General features: G+C 39.5%; 1 protein-coding gene across 1 annotated transcript; it reads left to right on the top strand.

Annotated features, from left to right (window-relative positions):
* Positions 1 to 4,100: 4,100 nt before the first annotated feature.
* On the top strand, positions 4,101 to 20,166 carry prom2 (prominin 2). The gene is made up of 25 exons (XM_003441087.5): positions 4,101 to 4,225; positions 5,867 to 6,012; positions 6,826 to 7,137; positions 8,164 to 8,228; positions 8,558 to 8,763; positions 8,935 to 9,055; positions 9,492 to 9,555; positions 9,686 to 9,775; positions 11,556 to 11,752; positions 12,199 to 12,273; positions 12,627 to 12,690; positions 12,800 to 12,956; positions 13,043 to 13,195; positions 13,275 to 13,398; positions 13,507 to 13,595; positions 14,253 to 14,337; positions 14,473 to 14,610; positions 14,705 to 14,773; positions 14,860 to 14,952; positions 15,058 to 15,111; positions 15,241 to 15,321; positions 16,301 to 16,369; positions 16,484 to 16,573; positions 16,716 to 16,828; positions 16,937 to 20,166. Exons 3-25 carry the CDS (start codon positions 6,903 to 6,905, stop codon positions 16,983 to 16,985), a joined length of 2,481 nt encoding a protein of 826 aa, XP_003441135.1. The 5' UTR covers positions 4,101 to 4,225; positions 5,867 to 6,012; positions 6,826 to 6,902; the 3' UTR covers positions 16,986 to 20,166.
* Positions 20,167 to 20,851: the final 685 nt, after the last annotated feature.

The raw sequence follows: 20,851 nt of genomic DNA, 5'->3' as shown, positions 1-20,851 counted from the left end.
TGATCATTGGTGCTCAGCCTTGGCCGTAGTCTGCCCGGCTACAACCAGTCCTCTTAGTGGTGTGGTGAGTCTGGCGGGCTGGCAGTGTACGTGCATGTGTGTTTACCCCCCCACCTCCCTCGTCCCGCAATCATCGCTCACCACAATGTTTGAGCCAGAGTTGGCGTGTCCGGTTGTCCGAGTGCTCGCAGCGGCGCCCATGTCAGCGGGTTCTTGTTCCAACCTCGGGTCTCTCAACCGTGCGTTCCCGTCAGCCTCGCACCTCGCTGTTTCTGTTGTGCTCATGTCACAGGGAAGGAATGCTTAGCTTTTATTTGACATATGTTTTTGCAGGCTGCAGAAAACTGTGTGCACTCTTAGTATCAAAATTCAACGTTCGGTTTTTAAAAACTCAATTATTTGTTTTTGTAGGACCTGGTTGGAACAAAAACCTGTACAGTGCCGGAGCTTGAGGACCGGAGTTGAGAACCACTACGCTAAATCTTAAACACACACAAACACTGACAGACACACACCCATACACACACACAAACATGCAAACACGCACACACTCACACCAGTGTGCACACACTAACACAGTCACCTTACACCTTCAGCATAAAACATTGAGGTACTGGAGAAAGGTGGTATGCAGCGTGTCTGGACCAGAGCACCAGGCGCTAACAGAAGTGTGTTTTTATTTTCTATGTTTTAGACTTGTTTTGATTTTGTTTTGTTTTTCAATTTTTTTTGTAAACAATTTCTAAAAATAAACAGACAAGCAAGCCAACAAAAAACACCCCAGAATATTCTTTGCACTGTTTTCCACTATTAACGGCAATCTATTTTTCTTATGAATTGACGGTGTATTTTTTTTCCTTTTCTATTATTGCTAATGTAAGAACTGTAAACATCTGAAACCTGCAGTATATTAATGTAGAAATATTGCTGTTAGATCATTCTTATTGTGATGGTAAATAACTTTCATGTAAGTCTATCCTTGATATGTCATCCATGTGTCTCAGACATCCAGCTGTCATCTGGCCCATTGGCTTCAGTGCTAAAACAGGCTGGGGACAACAGGGCCAGTGCTTAACTATCTGATGCGAGTTCAGAGTAGCACACTGGAAACCAGTTTCCCCAGGTAAATTTCCATCGAGCACCTGGTTCACATCTGTTGTCTTATCATCGCAGAACTGTTTGCTTTGTCTTCAGATCTCTATATTGGGGTGGGGGTCCTCTATTCAAAGAATATAATGATAGAAATCAAATTTGCTACTCAAATATTTTAAAAACAAGTTTTGATGGGGTTGTAAAATAAGAAATAAGACTTTTGTATTAACTTAAGCTTCCCAGAAATGTTTTTAAGTACAATTAAGAAAGCTGCAGACCAAGGAGCTACATGTAAAGATTCTTATACTGTTTAAACGGCGCTGTTTTATGTTATATAATGAATCATTTGTTGGCTTTACTCCTCATGTTTGTGTCTGTGCTTGTATATTTTTAGGTAGTAATTTCTGTAAAAGTTATTCTATGTATTCCTCCCTAGAACTATGAGATACTCAATCTAATGTAAAGAGATGAAAAGCCTCTTAAAAGTTTTTTTTTTTTTTTTTTTTTAAACGTGATTTTTAATGGTACAATCACTGACTTAAAAAACGAATTTTGCCCGCATTTTAGGAAACTGTATTTATTTTTCTATGTACTGATGTTCTGTTTAGGTTGAACCCACCTGTACAATATTCATGATGATATATGGAGGAATTTGTGGGGCTGCTGAGTCAGTTAATGCCAACGGAGGTCATTCTGTTGCGTTTCTTACGGAGATGCAGTTTGCACATCGTTCTGTTGGCTCAGTATTATCGAGGAGGAATTTAAATGCCATCGAGGGTGTGGAAGCGTCAGATGTATTTGAAAACCAGTAAATGGCAACGGTGACAGAAAGTGTTGACCTCCAAGTCATCCAGTTGTATGCCTCAAGTTCCTTAGATGCTGGAAATGTGCCACAATGGTGCGACCTTTATTGAAATTTAATAGGATTGACCAAAACCTTTTAATTATAATACTTATGGTCTTGTTTTTAGGCTATTTGATGTCTGTTTTTCAGATAAATGTTAATATCTGAGAGATGAGTTTAACAAAAAAGGAAGGTTGACCACTGACATCGGATCTTACCCTTGGGGAAGTCGGTCTTAAAGCTGTGTTGTCAGGGTTTGCAAAGAAATGGGGAAAAAGTTGCCTAACAACATCACCCAGATGCCAGCTAACAGCTGTTGTATGGTAATTTGTAGACTGTCCAGCAGGGGTCTCACAGAGCACACGAGTGCGCAGCCTGTCAGAAATTCCTCCATCTTTTTTGGCTGAAAAGCCATCTGTAAATCTACACTAGGCTGCAGGCTATTGTGTTGAAATCCTTATTCATCGTCTCCAGCACCCCTAGTCTACTTTTGTGGTGTTTCAGTTCAGCGGGCAGACACAGAATTGAATCTAGGAGCAACTTATTAACACCCTGTGTTTTCTGTTTGGGAAATATAAGGGCGTATGAGACAGAGATGAAATGGCAATGCACCCATAGCTGGCTCCTGTAGCACCTCATCATGGGGGTGGTTTTATATCTATATTTTTTTGCCAGGTTTCTGTCATTGATAATTCATGTATGGTATCAATAAAGATGAATTTTCACGGAAAAATGTGGTTGTCTTTATTGCTGGCGATAGAGGAAGCTCTTTGGCGTTTTGTCACACATAGGTGACCGCACCCAAAGCAAATCATCTGCAGCCATCTCATCTCACCGTGTCCCTTACATCCTCCCCTCTGTCACACTAGCTCTGCATATCTGCCATAAATGTTCTCTGTGGTCTTCCCCTTTTTTTTCCCCCACTGAGTTGCAACTCCAGTGTCAACATACTTTTTTCCAGTATCCACCATCCCTCTGTCTCAGCCTTGCCTCTCTTTGTCTCCAAACCACTTGACCTGATCTTACTTTCTTCAACTTTGCCATCTCCAGCTCCTCCTCCCGTCTTGTTAGTGTCACTTTTGCTGCTATCCTCCTTTCACTAATCAACACAAACCTTCCATTGCTACGGATGGGTGACCCCAGGTATTTAGACTCATCTGCTTTCACTACCTGTGCTCCTTGTTTCTTCATTGTTACACCTTTCTCCCTCTAATTCACACCCATGTGTTCTATCTTGCTTCTTCTTAGTCATTCCTCTTCTCTCAGGAACATACCTCCCCCTCTTCCACCTGCTCCCTACTCTAACTACATACCCTCTGGAGACTCCTGCCTGACCTAATCTGTCAGCCTGTCCATCACAAACAAGAAGGGGCTCAGAGATGGTTCCAGATGTAATCCTTGCCCTACCTCGAACCCGTCTGTCACTCCTACCGCACACCTCACCACTATCTCCCTGCCCTCATACATGTCGTGCACCACATACTTCTCTGCCACTCCTGACTTCCTCATGCAGTACCACAGTTCCTCTCTTGGCACCCTTTTCAAATGTTTTCTCTACATCCAGTAATGCACTAATACTCCCTCTGACATTTCTTTATACTTCCCCATTAAAAATTTTCTAAGCAAACATCACGTCTGTAGTGCTGTTTCTCAGCATAAAGCCATACTGCTCACCGATCATCACCTGTCTTCATAACTTACCTTCAGCAACTTTTTCCCATAGCTTCCTGTTTTGTTTTTTATCAGCTGTATACCTGCGGCCTTGCATGTCGGAGAATCACCCACAACAAATAACTTCAGTAAATCCTTAAAGGAGGATTTATTTTGCTCATTTACAGTTTATGTTGTTGTGCTTTGAAAGAGTCCCTTTGCATGATGTACAGTTCAATATAAACCTTATTCATCTTACACAGCTGCCCTTTAGTTAATCCACTGTCTGAAATTAAAAAAAAAATTAAGAATCAAAATGTGTTTGTTTCCTTCAAACATACCGTCTCGCCTACTTTCTCCTGACTGTTCTCCCTTGGTAAACAGAAGATTTGAAAAGCAGGTGGGTGCGGCCGACTATTGTTTATTCACAGGTTATAGATATGTAAAATCTCTCTGTGGTAATAGATACTCTTTAAAATCACTAGCCTCTGGAAAGAAAATCAACATACAGGCAAGCAGAATGGGTGCACAAACTGTGAATTTTCTTGCTGAGACAGTGTGAAGACTAATATGAACAAGACACAGCAGCCCTTGTTTTGAGTTTATAAATGCCAGATTATCCAAGCTGCATTTCCTGAGGTGAGTCATCTCTTTTTTTTTCCATTTTAAAAGAACTTCTTCACTATTTCTTGGCAAAAAAAAAAGAGACAAAAACGATGAATGCTGTCTGAATGCAGAAAGTCTGTGTGGCTATTACGTATATGTAGCCATAGTTACCCATAGGTTACCAATTAAGCAAAGATCGGCGCATGTCTTTATTGGTAACTAGCAGAAAATAAACTTAAGATACTGTAAAACAGGCAAAGCGGAGAGTGTTGATTACATATTTAATTTTTTAAAGTACATTCAGTTTTGTCGCAATTTATCCTGAACGAACAAAAACTTCTTTAGTCACAGAATCATCCCTATGTTCACAAGCTGAAAGGAGAAGGATCATGAGCATTGACATAAACAGGATGAGTCACTAGTGTTGCCTTAAGGATTTTATCATTCACTGACTTCTTGCTGGCGAATGGAACTTGGAAATGAATTCCCCGATATGCTGCCCTTATTGATGAAAATGGGAAAAGTATTGTTATATTGTTAATCTGCCCCCTCAGTTCTTGTTTAACCGAGAATTACATGACCTGTGATGTTATTTCAAGAGCGCACAATCATTAAGGATAATCAGCAAGTCAAAGCACTGCAAGGTCTTGATGGCCTTCTTGTATAGAAGCCACCTGACAGGCTTATAAACCAGAAAACCTAAAACTTGAGGTTATAGGTGATAAAACACCTATAAACAATCAGCAAATGATTGTTAAAGTTTACCTAAAAAGGAAATCAAAATGACAGAAACTCTTTGAATTCCATTTCCATTAGGGAAATTAAATGCATACCTATTTTACAATCCTTTCCTCTTTCCGTGAATGCTTGTTACACAGAGAGGGAAATGTTTTTCCTGCAAAATGTGGACAAGTTTGAGAAAACACTGTTGATTCTTTCCATGCAAAAACATTAACAGTAAGATCACAGCGGGGAATTCTACCCATGCAGGTGTGTAGTGGGACTTCCTTCTTGTGCAACTGTAAGTAGTTTGTTGTCAATTGTTGTTCTGTATGTGTAAAAATTGTCCTGTCTTGACTTGTTACCAACACAGTATATCTTTTGACCAAAGTGAAAGTAATTTTTCAGCTGCTGCCAATAATATGCTCGATGTTGAAATATTTTGGAGAATTTCTTGGCAGGCTTTAGTCATTTTTCTTTCTCTTCCCAAGCGTGTCCTTTCCATCTTCTCCTACATGTTTGGGCTGTGTCCTTGCCTCTGTTGAAGCCACACCTTGCGGTTCATGTTGCAGATGTGAACTGATTCACTTGGGAGGGAACTGCGTGGCCAAAGATGACTTTCTGTGATAAATAATTTCCTAATTTCAACACATTTTCTTGAAAATGATTTTGTTTTGTTGGTTTTAGTTTTTCGCCTCTCTAGGACATAAAACCACGCCACAAATTTAACTACGACTATACATGTAAGAAAACATTTCAAAAACAAACAAGTTTGACATCCCTGCTTTGTACCCTTAAATGCATTTGAAAATACAGGAAACTAAATTAAACGGGAAACACATTAAATCTCTTTTGTTTACCCTTTTTATAACTCCTCCTTCCCCCTGACACAACACGCGTCGACCCTCCCTTTATCCCTCCTTCAATCTATTTTTTTCCTCCCTCTCTTTTCAGTGCCAGTTCTCTGCAAGTCAGCACACAGTCCACTTGACAACAAGACTGGAGCATATCACATTTCTTTTGCGGGACTGGAGAGTCTCCTCCTGATTCACCAGAGATTAGAGCAGCTCCACAGTCCTTCAACGCTCAAGCCAAGAAAGGTATGTTTTCCAAATGACAAGATCGAAATGATCTCTCTTTGTCTTCTGCTTCCACATTCTGCTCCTCTTTACGCTTCTGTTACTTCATGATTTTTACTCTCTTCACTCTGACTGCACTTTGTTCACATTCTTACCTCAGCTGCTGTTTAGACGTGGAGGACATGCTCAAACTCTTCCCAGTTAAGTGTCAGTATGTAAGGCAAATATCAGCAGACTGATAAAAGTGACACATTTCAAAACAAGAAAAGAGAACTTTGCATTATCATGATAATATAATTTGCTTAAAAGAGCTCCACCTCCACAAACATTACAGTCATATTCAAACGTTGGATCTGAGTTCTATGCATTTACTGTCTCGTGCTATGAGTGACGAACATGGTTTCGGGATAAACAGCGAGGATACAGGTATGTGAGTCACATACCTATTTGTGTGTTTACACTATAAACATAGCTGTTACCGATTCCATGAAAGTATTCAGGCTTCATCTAATTTTTACCAACTCTTCCTGTGATTATGACGGTCACTCCTTTGGGTCACAATTGTGGGTCTCTTGATAAGTATAGTATAACACAGAAGCCTAAAGGGCACTGTTCTTATCAGAGACCTACATGCGCTGCATTCAAATTTCCCATTTTACAAAATGCCAGCAGTGTTTTTTTGTTTTCCCGTATCCTGGCTGTAACAAACTGTTCTGTTGTCTTTTTGTCTGTGTGACTCAGTCTGTGGCTTTATGCGTCTCTTCTTCAGTCTCTAATTTTCCTGCCTTGTGCGGATGTACCGTGGATTTATCAGTTTCATTGTGCTGTTTTCAGATGCTTCAAGGAAGAGCTTGCGCCATGAGTTGAGCTCTCTGTGGACCTGCCTTCTCTGACTGATTTCACCTGCAAACATGGGGTTATACGGGAACATGAGGAACTTGTGCGGAGTAGTAGGAGTGGTGCTGCTCGGGGTCAGCCTGACCCAGCCTGTCCTTTCTCAGACTAGTTGTAATGCAGATGTGGCCTCACAGAATCTTACCCAGCCTCACTACCACGACACAGCCAAAAATAATTCAAAAACAGGCTTTATGTCAGCCATAGTCCAATCCTTTCTCCACACAGTTCAGCCAAACGCCTTTCCTACAGGTCAGTATCATCACCGAGCCTTACGGCCTTCTTCTAATGTATAGCAGCACGCTGAACTACAGGTGCACAGAGCAGACAGAAACTATTCAAATCACAATAAAATCTTTTGGCTTTCATGTTCTGCATGTGGCAAAATTTCCCTGTTTGGTTAAAGGTGAGACACTATTACCCTGCACTCCTGCTCTGTGCTACGAAGAAACTAGACAGAAACATGACGGAATTGGTTAATCAGTAAGAAGTTAATGGGCATTCTTGCATTTTGCAGAGTGAATATTTAACCTTTATGCGCTCTGTTGTTTGTAGGGTCCCATATCCTGGCTCAGGGGTGTGTCAAATCTGTTGTCTGTTCCAATTGCTCCATAAACCTGTGTAATAGGTTCTATGTAGTATTGATTTATAAAAAGAAGGCACGTTTACACAAAAGCCTGCCTTTGACCAGTTCAGACTCAATTTAAAAGCGACGATTGTCAGTATTAGTATTAGATATGGTTTATTGAGTAGATTTCGCACACTGACCACTTTAATCATTTATAAAGAGTCCTCTGATTTTTCCATCTTCATGAGGTCACCAGGGCTTAAACAAACAGCGTTTCATTTAAAAAAAAAAATAATGTTATGATAAGGATAAAATGCTCAACAGGGTTCTTACTTAGGAAAAAATGATTAAGCCAGTGGTTATCAATGGGCAAATGTTTTATAAAAAAATGCAAATTCATTTCAACACACTAAAGGACATTTTACATTTATCTGGTCACCTGATCGACAAGTCCTCTCAGTCACCTGTGCCTGTTGTTGTTGCTGACAGATATTAAATGACCAGGTTTCCTGGTCACCGCAAGATGCAAGGTGTCAGGTTTCCACCTTTACAATGAGAAAGAATAAACACTTGTGCAGAGCGAAAGACATATTGTCCTTCTAGCCTTTGTACAAATTATGTGGATGACTAGGACAGAAACCAGCAGCGCAGATTTGTATCGGTCACTCATGTACTTAAAAAAAAATTGTTTCTCTTTAATTTCTTTCCAGATTTGGTGGTCACGCTAGTCAAAGAGTTCCAACGTGGGCTGCCAGATCAAGCAGCCATCAAAGATGTAAGTCACTGTACATGATTTCCACATATTTTACTGTAAACGGGAACTTTGTGCTAATAATAATAGAAAAGGCCACACCCTCATTAGAGCTCTGATGGCTGTAATATGAGACTGTTTCAAAGCATCCCTTTGTGTTTTGTTCAAGGCCATTAAATGTAGTAAAGCACTTTGATCCACTTGATTGTGAACTGTCACCACCAGGTTATGACGTCACAGCTTGTCACAAAGAACTGCTGCAGTTCTGCCGTCTTGGCTTTGAAACTGATATTTGTGATGCCTTAACGCTAATACATATCATTTGTATGTGTGTGGGCATGCTACGTGTTCAGATCCTGGTGCATGAAGTGGGTTTCTTGGTGTGTATAGCCATCGGGATCCTGTACATCGTCCTCATGCCCATAGTTGGATTCTTCCTGGCCTGCTGCCGCTGCTGTGGCAACTGCGGTGGGAAGATGTACCAGAAGCAGTCATCCTCCACTCACTGCCGCAGGAGAACGCTCTACTGGTGTGCATTCGCCACCACCATCATTATCTTGTGAGTGTGTGTAGGCTGCTCTTGGGAGTTTTTGACCAGCGTAATGATGATGTGTTATCTGAAATTAGCAGTGAAGACAGCTTGAATGCACACGGCTCACTGCATCGCTCAGATCAACAATACGTTGGTGACATGAATTTAATTGTGTTTGTGTCTGTATGTGTTTTGCAGAGCTGGGAATGTCTGCATGTTCAGAAGTAACGAAGCCTTCAAAGTGAGCGTGGACAAGGGGCCAGTGGAGCTGATAAACACTATTGAAAATATCAACACCTTCCTCACCAATGTGCCTCAGGCAAGAGAACATTTTGGAAATGTGGAAATACACTGACAGCACTGTGACAGCATTTATTGGTACCGGCTGACTAACTGCTCTTGAACTTTATTCTTAACCGTAAACTGTTTTGTTAGTTCCTGTTACGGATTATTCACAGTAAGTGCTGCTCTCCTGCAATCAGTCTGCAGCTTTTGTGTGAGATGCAAACAGACCTCAATTTTGAAGTCAGTGCACTGATTAAATACCGGCTGTTTTCCACATTGTCAATATACTTATCTGAAGTTACAAGAGACTGGGAAAAGGTTGGATGGAAAATGGGGCTGTTTGTTGTTCGTCACTTGCAAAAGCTGCTATGTATGATCAGCCAATGTAATCAGTCATCTCTGTTTGTTGTGTTGTGAACCATATCTTAAGTACACAGTTTGAAATAGTTCGTTTTTTACTCCATTTCCAGCAAATTAACGATGTTGTGGAAGAGAGCTACAAAACTGTGGATGAGGTTAAAAAAAACCTGCAAGGTAAGAAAAAGGAACTAACAATGAAAGAGCAGAGAAAGAGCGGCAGATTGTACAACCAAACTGCTGCAATACATTTCCCACCCTGGTCACATGTTTAACCATTTCAAAACACTTTTTTTCTATGTCTTAGACATCGGAATCCAGTTGGGATCAGCGATCCAGAGTAAATTCAATGGTACCCTGCACAGAGCGTTGCGCTCCGTTACACTTCTGGATCAAGGTATGAGCCATATCTGCATGCTCAGTCCTGCATCAGCGTGATAATGAAAGTTCTTATGTACATACCTGTCATGAGATCTGCGATAACAAAGCCCCCCCCCCCCAAAAACAGTGTACAGTTTACTGTAAATACTTTTCACCTTGACATCCGTAGTATCCAGCTTTCCCCTAAACCTTTGCATTTGTTTTATTTACTTATTTAGTGTTTTTTTGTTTCTTTTTTTAAGTTAAGAAAAAACAAACACAGAAGTAACGAAAAACAGTGCAAGTGCAATGCTTTGACTACCTAAAAGATTTACGTTACATAAGGTTGTTATAGTGAACTAAAACTAAACTTAAAACCAAAACTAGCAGTGAAACTAGCTTTTAAAAGGTTTTCATTGTAATACTTGTACTGATTTTCTTGAATCTTATCCTTGACACATGCCCCTCATAGAGTAATAATTCAAAAGATTAAAGCTAACACCGGAACTAATAAAAATGAGAAAAATGAAACTAACTGACACTAAAAAAGTGAAAAACAAAAATTCAAAAGGACATCAAAATGAAAACTAATTAGAAAACACAAAAGTATAATAATTCTGGTCACGTACTAATTTACAGGCTGACATTTTGAAACTTGGACAGTCACAAGGAAGCCACACCCAAAAGCATACCCTACATACAATTAAAAAAAAAATCTGTCCTATTAACTCTAAATTGGTTGAACACAAAAATATCAAATATTGTGTGAGACTTCTCACATTTTTACTAGGAATCAGAACACTGGAAAGTTTTCTCATAGGAGTTCACACAATCTCACTTGTTTTTGAAACGAGAAACATCGCTGGCCATTAGAATTCTGGCTCAAGGCACTTCCTTATTAACTTCACTTTAGACTTTTAGAGATTATAGGTTAAAAGCTGTGATTTCCCAATCACACTGCCTTCTAACCCTCATATGAACTCTAATGATGTGCGTCTGCTGACAGTTTGGGTTAAAAAAGCATCAAAACTAGTAAATACACAGTACACAGTACACACAGTACAGTATATAATGGTGTCTGGAGTGTTCCTCAGTCAGCTTATTCTTTGTTAGAAACCTTTATAGTTTATCTAAAGCATCTACATTACTACATTACATTTCTACATTAAAATTTCTTGTGGCTTTCAACAAGCAGCAGTGGTAAAGGTTTATCCTATAAAGCTGAAACCTAAGCTGTGGACATTCCGGTTCTCAGCGGCTTATTTTATCAGACTCTTTGTATTAAAAACATTTCCAGGATGTCAGCTCAGAGACACGGAGGCTCTGAATAGGATAAAAGGAACCTAGATATGTTTGTTTATTAATTTATAATTATTTAATTTTAGTATATTAGTCTAGACACATCTCTTTTAAGGATCCTATCATCTATCTTAATTGCCCCTTGGGCATAAATAAAGTGTCTCTGACTCTGACCTTTGCACTATGGGGATTTCCAGCATTTCTTTTTAGCAAAGTAGCTGAATCATTTGTTGACACACTTCTTTACAGAGCACATCCACTCTCAAAGTAACAGAGAGTAGGCTTAGTACAGGATTGTAAAAAGAGGGTGGGTAAAAGCTCCCTAAACAAATGTTCCTGTTGTTCATTGTCTTGGCTTTTGTGAGTATTTCCCATTAATTTTAGCTTCTTATATAGCTTTTAAATTCAAAGGAAGGTAGCAGGGACCCCCCTATATAAAAACAGCTTTAGATGAATATTTATGTAGTTTATAAATAGACACAGAGACTAATATTTGTGTATTTGATTCATACGAGCAGAGATTCAAAACACCAGCCGTCAACTGAAGACGATGAACTCGTCTTTGGTCCAGCTGCAGTCCAGCGCAGACCGCGTCCAGGCCAATATCACTGCTGTGAAAAACAGCATCAATCAGACTTTATCCGATCCAAAATGCCAGGACTGTACCGGACTAAGCGAGGTGCTAAAGTCACTAACAGTGGATACCACCATTGATGTAAGTACAGAGTTTGTGTTAACAAGATGACTCATTCCTGTTTTGTTGTTTCTTTCTGAATGGATGAATTGGTTCTGAATGACAAAGGCAAAAAAAGAAAAAGAAAAAAGAAACAGCTTCTGAATGTCATTCAAGGAAAACATGAGTCAGGTTCGACCGATTTACAGACAAAGAATCAGCATGTCTGTGGGTTTTATAATATATTATCATGAAGAACCAGGAAGAATCATTTTATGCAATCAAACACTGTTTGATGCCGGCCGAGACAATGTGGCACATAATCATTTATGACTTTGTCTGAACAGCTGATCTGTCCTCCGTCCATCTGCTCCATGACACAAATGTTGGTTTTGCAGCAGTTTGCTGCCACCTTGTGTTAGTTTGAGGTCCGACATGTTGTTGCTGATAAAAAAGGTTTGTTGTTTGTGTCTCATTGTTCTCTCTAGACTCGCGGCTTGAGCGAGTTTCAGTCCGCAGTGGATAAAGCCAACCAAGCTAATCTCACATCCCAAATCAACAAGGTGAGTGACATCTGCAGACAGAACAGCCTCAGAGAACACATCTGTTTGTTGGTGTCTGTTTTTTCTCACGAGAAATGTCAGTGTTCCCAGCACACTGGCTCTGGCTCTCACAAGGGAGTCTTGAAACAGTGAAATAGGATAAAGGGACCTTCAGATACATTGGTATGCACCATGCAATGAAAGGCTTGCTGCTGCATTGAGCAAAGGGCAGTGCTGGGGTGCTGTGATGTACATTTGTGTGACCAATAGAAACAACTTTTCTTTTCACTGAAAGAAAGGCAAATTCAATAGTCATATTATTTTTAATGGAGGCATATTAACAATATATTTAAACTATTTACATGATAACTCAGGTGGAGGAGTATTTCAATAACATCCCCCAGACGGTGACCAATGAAACCAACAGTATAGTTCAAAGTGAGTAAACGCTGCAGCCTTTGTAACAAACTTTCTGAACTAACTCCATTTTTTAAATATGCGTACTGCATGTGTGTGTGTGCATTACTGAGCTTGTGTGTTTTATTAGGCAGCACCAAACAGCTGGACAGCATAAAAACACAAATCAGTCAGTTTAAAAAAGACTTCCCTTTAAATGCGCTGACGGATGTGTCTGGGACACTGAACACGACACAAACTGAAATCCAGAAGATCTTGCCACAAATCAACAACATCGAGTTTATAAGGTAAGAACCCCTGAAGTGCAAACTTGCGGCGTGATCAGTGACAGAAATACCCACAACTCAGTCATCACGTGTGCATACTTCTTCAGATGGAGCGTGTGTGTGACCCTATGCTGTGTGGTCCTCCTGGTGGTGGTGTGCAACGTCCTGGGTTTGGTCCTGGGCCCTCTGGGTCTGAAACCAAAAGAAGACCCTATGAAGCGCTCCTGCACAGCGGACTGTGGAGGCATCTTCCTCATGATGTGAGTACTGGCTTTGAATGTTGGTATAATGCCCAAAGGCCTGGTTCTTTTTTGACCTCTGACCTGGATGTAATTGCAGGAGTGCAGGTTTCAGCTTCCTCTTCTCCTGGCTGTTCATGATTGCAGTGCTGATACTTTTCTTGGTGGGTGGAAATGTTTACACACTGGTTTGCCGATCCTGGACCAATGGACAGCTGCTAAAGGTAGTGATATACACTCACACATGTACCTGCACATACATCTACACTGACATGGTCCTATATATATACATATGTATATATAAATATATATATGTCCTCTTCTGTTTACAGTTAGTAGATAGTTCTGGCTTGATTCCAGTGCCGCAAATAACTTCGTCTTCAGGAATGAAAATCAACATCAGTATCTCTGATATCTATAGGTATGTAATGCCAGATATACATGTTCCATGTAGTTTAAAAAAAATGCTTAAGCAATAAAATAAAAAAAGAAATTACGAAATGATTGGAGTCGGTAAAAACTGCAAACTGTGGGTATTGAGAAAAACTTCGGGATGTATGAATAAAGCACAATAAGCAAAATTTTGAAATACGGTAAATTTCCTTTTAATGTCATAACACCAGAGTGAGAGTCTGTGCACTTAAAGTCACAGCCTACATAAGAGCCTTATGACAGTGAGTCAGTGACTAATGTTATTGAAGCTGTTCTAAAAACACTCAGCTGCTACTCCAGAAAATCTGAGGTATCAGAAAGGAATCTGTTTCAGTCGTAATAGCACTATGACTCAAAATGTGAGACTGTGTGTTAAAATGGGCGTAATTCCTGAAAACTTAACGCGTAATTGTTTTGAAAACCCTGCGACGCTTCAATCACATATTGACCGTTTTATTTAAAATCCACAGCAGTTGTGTACAGAGTCAAAATAATGTGTCTTTGGCAGTACTACACATTTAGCCTGGTCCCCCAAACATGTCAATCTGTTTAGGAAAATAAATTCAAATGTGCTTCTTTAAAACTTTCATTCTGATTAGCAACTGTATGAAAAAGTTGCACTTACTGCATTTGGTTTTTTTTCCAGAAACTGTGAGGAAAACCAGGCTCTGTGGACAGCACTCAATTTGTCCCAAATCATAAACCTTGGCGACCTGCTAAATGTGACAAAGGTGAGCTTCCTTGCCACCCTTTCAAACAAATGAAGACAACCCTATGTGACTTAAGCATACCAGATTGTTTTCTTACGCTGACCGGATCAAAATGATGAAATACATTTTTTTTTCTCTCTCCCTGGTCACCCGCAGTACACGGGAAGTGTCCAACAGGACTTTGAGAACACAGATATCACTCTGCCCTCGGTCACTTTTCTGAGCGATGACATTAAAAAACAATTGCAAGATATCTCCACTGAAAATTTTAATTTCACTGCTGTCATGCGGCAGGTAGGCCTTTTGATGTGTCGATCACTAACTGTCATTATATGATTGCATGTGTACAATTTAATGCAGTCTGGCACTTATTACTTATCTCCCTCAGATGAACACCATTTCCAGCATCAATCTGAATACAACAGCAAATGACCTTGATACTTTAGCTGATCGTCAAGTTAGTGGAATCTTTTACACTTTTACTACAAACTAATGTGACTTTAATTTATGTGCTAACCAAACCAACCTCTGGCCTGTTTGTAGACTGATAATAATATTAAACAAGAACTCAAAAATGAGGCTAATATTGTCAGGAGGATCCAGGCTGACATAGACACAAATATCAAGCCACAGCTGGTAAGTTCTGTCTTTCCTTTCTTTCTCTCCTTATTCTGGGAGTTGTTTTATTCTTTTGTTGGTTATCGGAATTCAAAAAGAGAAATCGACTGCTTTTGCCCATAGACAAATGTGAATTCAAGCCTCAAGGGCCTTGAAAACACTACAGTCACAGTCAATGTGAGTATGCCTGGAGCTGTCAAAAGCAGAGCTCATTCTCTCTATTTTTTCATTCTCATCTTCTTATTTTTTTAAATTGATCTTTCATGTTTTTATTTTTTCTCATGCTTGCCTTTCTGGCTCTTTCAGGTAACGGTGGACAAGGTGCTGAGCAATGTGCAAGCAGCACAAGACTTTCTCAACACAAATGCAACTCAGATTGTAAAGAATGTGAGTACAGGCACGAGTCACATGAGCTGGAAGAAAAGTGCTCCATGTGGTCGGTCAGTTATTTAGCCACTGGGAACAGGGGGGAGGTGCAGTGAGTATTGATGTGCTGCTTGTAGTGGAAGCAGTGTGCTTACTAGTTCCACAACCACAGGGGTTAGGGTGGACATAGCACCTCGTTGCCTTATTATTTCTAAGCGCCGTCTTTTGTCATGTGAAAGTTGTCTTAGGAGCCTTAAAAACAAAAACGTTTGCTTTCACTGTGTCATAGAAGAAGGTTTAAAAAAATAGCGCAAACTAAACCTGCAGAAAACACATTTGCTTCCTAACTCAGTGTCACAAGAAAGTGGAACAAACAGACCCACTCTGCATTAAATCCATCAACTTTAATCATCCTCCACTTATATCTCTTTGTCGTTAATCATCGACAGTGTTCTTCAGTTTAAGAGATAAGAGCTGACACTGTTATAATTATCATATATTATCTGTAAATATCAGCTGACTTTCCTAAACTGGCTGTTGCAGTCAGTTTAAAGTCTGCTCTTCTCCACTGAGGACAAAAACAGAAGAAAAAAAACCTGTTCAGGGATTTTCCCATCACAGTATGATACATATTTGATGATCTCATAAGTATTTACGGGAGCAGGACTGACTGTAAATCAGTGTTATACCATGTTATTTTCAAAACAGTATCAGGAAATAGCGGACGTTCATCAAACTTAACCTCTAATTATTTAATGTAATATGTTAAGCACATTAAATTGACTAAATTGAATAAAATGCACTGTTTACACCTTTACACACATCATACGTCATCATAATCCTAATGCAGTAATATATGGTCATCTTCAGAGGCTTTTAAAAGGAGTTCATTTGCTAAGATGATTTGGCATTTTGGCATTTCACTGATTCCTCATGACCTGTCAGTGGAAAGAAGGGAGAAAACACGAGGAATTTACCCCATTTTTTTGTTCCCACCTAGGAAAGCAAAAAGTTTCTGGACTGTCAGCTGCATTACTTCACTGCTTACACTGACTGGGCCAAACTCATGGTAAAGTCTAACTCAATCTTTGCCTGTACTTGTTGAAATAAACGCCCTGTGCTTGTGCAGGTGCCTGAGTGTACCTTTTCTAGTGTTAGTAATCTGGATGCAATCTTCTCTCAGATCATGCAGCAGGTGGGCCGCTGTGGGCCGGTGGCAGGAGCTTTAGACTCTGTTGACGTCATCGTCTGCACATACATGGTGGAATCTCTGGTGAGGATCACATCTTCCACCTAGCAAAATACACCCTGGAGAGGAATATACATTTAACATAAATGACTAAACTTTCAATTTCTGTTTTTGTTTATATTTGTATGAAGCCTGCATGGTCTTAAGCTGTCTGCTCTCTCTTCAGAATGCCTTCTGGTTCAGTTTGGGATGGTGCATAATGTTCTTCATCCCCGGCATCATCTTTTCTATCAAGCTGGCCAAGTACTACAGGAGAATGAAGGAATCTGATTTCTTTGAGTAAGAAAAAAAAAAAAGCTACGAAAATGCACCGGTCAAAATGACGTGACAGATTAATTTAATGGCGGTTGTATGCGTTTGACTTTGACTCTTCATGTGTCTTTTCAGAAACCACGTTACCGTGAACCACATCCCGCGGGCGCAGATGAAACAATGAGAAAGACGGCATTCGCGCAGCGCTGCTTTAAAAGACTGCAGACGCAAATGTTGCTTTGCTTAACAAACTAAAAACATGGTGCACTCCGGCACAGATGTGGCATATTGTCACTCTGATGAAAAGTCTGAAAAAGGTTACATACTTTAAAAAAATCCAGTTTTCACCACAAGGTGGAAACTCAAAAGCAACTTATGAAATGCCCTACACTGCATATACAATAATGTTTCACATGGCATCTTTAAAATAACTCAGGGGTACACAGGGCAAAAGGGAAACTGCAGGGATTGTTTTTACCATAGCAAATTTAAAGTCCTGTATTACAATTAGAGTTTTTATGGTTTTTCAAGTTTTTATACAGGTTTCATATGCATTTCATATGTGAACAGAGCTGCTTTATACATTTGCATGAATGCCGGTGTGCAGTTTGCTCAATGAATGTGACTCTAAGGTGTGCCTAATCATTTCTAACTCAGTTATTAAGTGTAACTGAACTAATGCTGAAAATTAAAAGCACATTTCCCTCTCATGAATCACTAAATAAGTGCATCTCAAGAAAAGTAACTTTTGTCACCACGACACTTTTTTTTTTTTTGCTAACTACACAGAACCACTTCATTTTTTTTAACATTATGTTGCTGTAAACTGATTTTTGAGAGATGTTTTGAATTGATGCTGATTTATAGATAGATGTAGATTTATGGATTTGTAATCAATACTTTTGCTACACAGCACTTTATATCATCTGTTCTGCTGCAACCATAGGTAATATTTCTATAAACTGCTAGTTTAACAAGTTTTCTTTTCTTTTCTTCTTTTTTTTTTGTGGTTTTTATGTTTATGCTGACTTATTTGACTCTCTTAACTCTCTTCACAAACAGTTGGTGTGTCTTGTGACCATTCAAGCAGACATCTACTCACTCGTGTGACACAGGATGGATTACCATTAGTGAAACTGGTTTATATTGGCTGAAAACTAAAATGCTATGGTTTAACTTTCATTTGAAGATGTTAGAAACGGCTCGATTGAGGCTTTTTTTAAGCACAGGAAGCTTTTTTGGCACCTGGACTGAGGTTTAGGGGAGTGAAACAGTGTGACTGCAATGAAGCAGTCACACGCTGTATGGGTGTCAAACTTAGTTCATCTAAAGGCCGTGTGGAAAATGAGAATATTTGCCCCTTCCTGTTTTCTTTCTTTTTTTTTGCATATTTGCCACACTTATATGTTTCAGATCAAACAAAATCTAATATTAACCAAAAATAACTGGAGTAAATAGAAAATGCAGTTTTAAACGAGGATTTCATTCATTAGGGGAAAGAAGCTATTCAAACCTACCTGGCCTTATGTAAAAAATTAAATGCCTCTCATGTGAAATCACAGATTAACTGTGATTAACCACATTTTTTGGAAGCTAAGTGCAATGTCACTAGCTATAATCACACAGTAAAAAGGCTAAACGATCTACAAAAATGTAACACATGATGCTGAGATATAAAAAAACAGCTGAGAAACAAAGTCATTGACATGTATCGGTCTTGAAAGAATTGCAAACCTGTTTCCAAGACTTTGGGAATCCAGGAAGTCACAGTGTGTCCCCAAATGGAGAAAACTTGGAATAGTGGTGAACCTTGCCAGGAGTGTCCAGCCTACCAAAATTACTTCAAAAGCTTATCAGCAACTCATCCAGAAAGTCAGAAAGAACTCAGAGCAGCATCTTAACAACTGCAGGCCTCAGTTCAACATAAAGGTAAATCTCACATTTGCTGAAGAACATCCTGATTATCCTCAAGATTTTTGTAAAAAAAATATCCCATGGACTGATGAGAAAAGGTGAATTTTGGACGGCTTCAGTTCTGTTCCATGAGAAGTAAGGACTCATGTGCAGATACTGCAAATGCTTGATTGTAGTTATTCGTGCCAAGATGTCAAGTTTAGGGGGCAATAATTTTTTCACACAGGGCCAGGTAGGTTTGGATAACCTTTTCCCTTAATTATGTAAAATGTTTAATGTTAAAAATTGACGATTATGCACCCCCCCCCCAACAACAACAAAAAAAAAAACAGAAAGAGGGAAAGTACTTTTTTCACAGCACTGTTAACTTTAAGCTTGAATTAAAAGAAACAAATGCTTGTGCAGCTGCATACCTCTTTTAGTATAGATATTTTCTGATGCATTCCCGTCTTTAGCACCTTATGTCTGGTATACATGAATTCAAATATGAAAATGATGATGCAAATCATGTTCTCTGAGAACCAGGAATTGGTTAATGGCAGATACACAGACCTTTGTCTCCTTCTACTCAGTGTGTCATCCGCAAACTTGTTAGCTTGCAGGTGCTGTTGAGGCCTTACACGGAAGCCAAATTTGAAATGGTAAAGGGATGGGTTTTGAATTTGCAAGCCTTATACTCAAAACCATCCTTCCTCTTCTGCTTATCAAATTCATGGTCACAGTTGATCTGGTAGCCTATTACAGCTACCACGCCCTGAACGGGTGACCAGTCTCTGAAAGGGCTAACACAGACATTTCATTACATGAAAACTTAGGACATAAAAACTGTAGTTTTACAATACCTAAAGGCAGTGAAAACAAAACAACACCCATTAACTGTAGGCCTGTGGGAACAAAAAGATTTTGAGTCTGGTTTTGAACGTATGCACAGATGTAACTGATCTCAGATCAGCAGGCAGACAGCTCCACAGTAACTGAAAGCACGCTCAGCAGACTGAGATGCGAGGTGAGAACAGTTACAAGATCTGAACCTGATGACCCGAGAGGTCTTAAAGGTGATTCTATATTGCACTGAGAACCAATGAAATGCCTTCAGTACTGAGGTAATGTGGTCAGGTTTCCATGTACCTGTAAGGATTCTGGCTGCTGCATTTTGAATAAGCTGAAGATGTCCTACTGGTGATTTGAGTCCTGCAAATAGAGCATTGCTATAATTTCACCTTCTTGACATGAATGAATAGGAGAAAATATTTTTTGTGATGTTATGTTCTAAGTTGAAGGCATTGTATACATTTTTGTTGTTCAAATTTAGATGATGATGTAAACCTGAGGGGGTAGGGCTAAATAAGTATATACTTCTGCCTACTCCTTTTCAAACAACTGCATGGAAAGATTTTATGAAATGATGGTGAATGTATATGTTTGAAATAAAAATGAACTGAACAAATGGACCTAAAGTGGTTTATGGCATCACTGTCCAGAATGATGGATGCTAAGGTTCCCGACTTGCTCACTGTGTTTCAGAGACAAGGATTATAAACATTTTTTCACTGCTCAAAGTTTCAAATAATGAGGTCAGTGTACAGCTTATAATTAAAAACTAAGAGGTCAGCATTTACACTCACTCCAGTTTCTAGGTCTCTGCGTCATGTCAAAGTGGATAGCTACCTTTATCACCTGCTAAAAGGTTTGAAAATGATCAAAAACATTTTACTCCCTGCATACTTCTGATTAAAAAGTGCTCTAATGTGGCCATCCCTCTACTGATGCATTCACTTTAGTTGCTCTGCAGGATGCGGTCAGCTGCTCAAAGGCGAGCAAAGGACAGAACAGCAGGGAGAGCCTGCCAGCATCTGTTTAGATGAATTATAGTTTACAGGATGCCATCTATAATTAGAACAAGTGAATCGATGGCATTACAGCACTGGCACCTTGTAATAAGAGACGGTGGAGTCAGCAAAAATCAATTAGATGAAAAAAAGTGAGATAAAGTGAAGGAGAAAGACAGGAGGAGGGAAATAAGTGGCCGAGGGATGGTAGGTATCATGTTATGCAGGCTTCTGCACCTCCCTCTCCACTGTTTTGACTCCTATTACCCTCTGCGTCTTTAGCACTTTTTTTTAAACCTTCACATCC

The sequence above is a fragment of the Oreochromis niloticus genome, linkage group LG13 (assembly GCF_001858045.2).
Source record: "Oreochromis niloticus isolate F11D_XX linkage group LG13, O_niloticus_UMD_NMBU, whole genome shotgun sequence".
Classification (NCBI taxonomy): Eukaryota; Metazoa; Chordata; class Actinopteri; order Cichliformes; family Cichlidae; genus Oreochromis; species Oreochromis niloticus.
This window is presented reverse-complemented; position numbering and strand designations above follow the sequence as displayed.

Excerpts from the sequence above, each read along its gene's own strand:
- prom2 (XM_003441087.5), top strand. The coding sequence starts at position 6,903 with ATGGGGTTATACGGGAACATGAGGAACTTGTGCGGAGTAGTAGGAGTG. Across the intron at positions 9,056-9,491 it reads TCCTCACCAATGTGCCTCAG|CAAATTAACGATGTTGTGGA; the intron begins GCAAGAGAACAT and ends CTCCATTTCCAG. Across the intron at positions 13,196-13,274 it reads GGAGGCATCTTCCTCATGAT|GAGTGCAGGTTTCAGCTTCC; the intron begins GTGAGTACTGGC and ends ATGTAATTGCAG.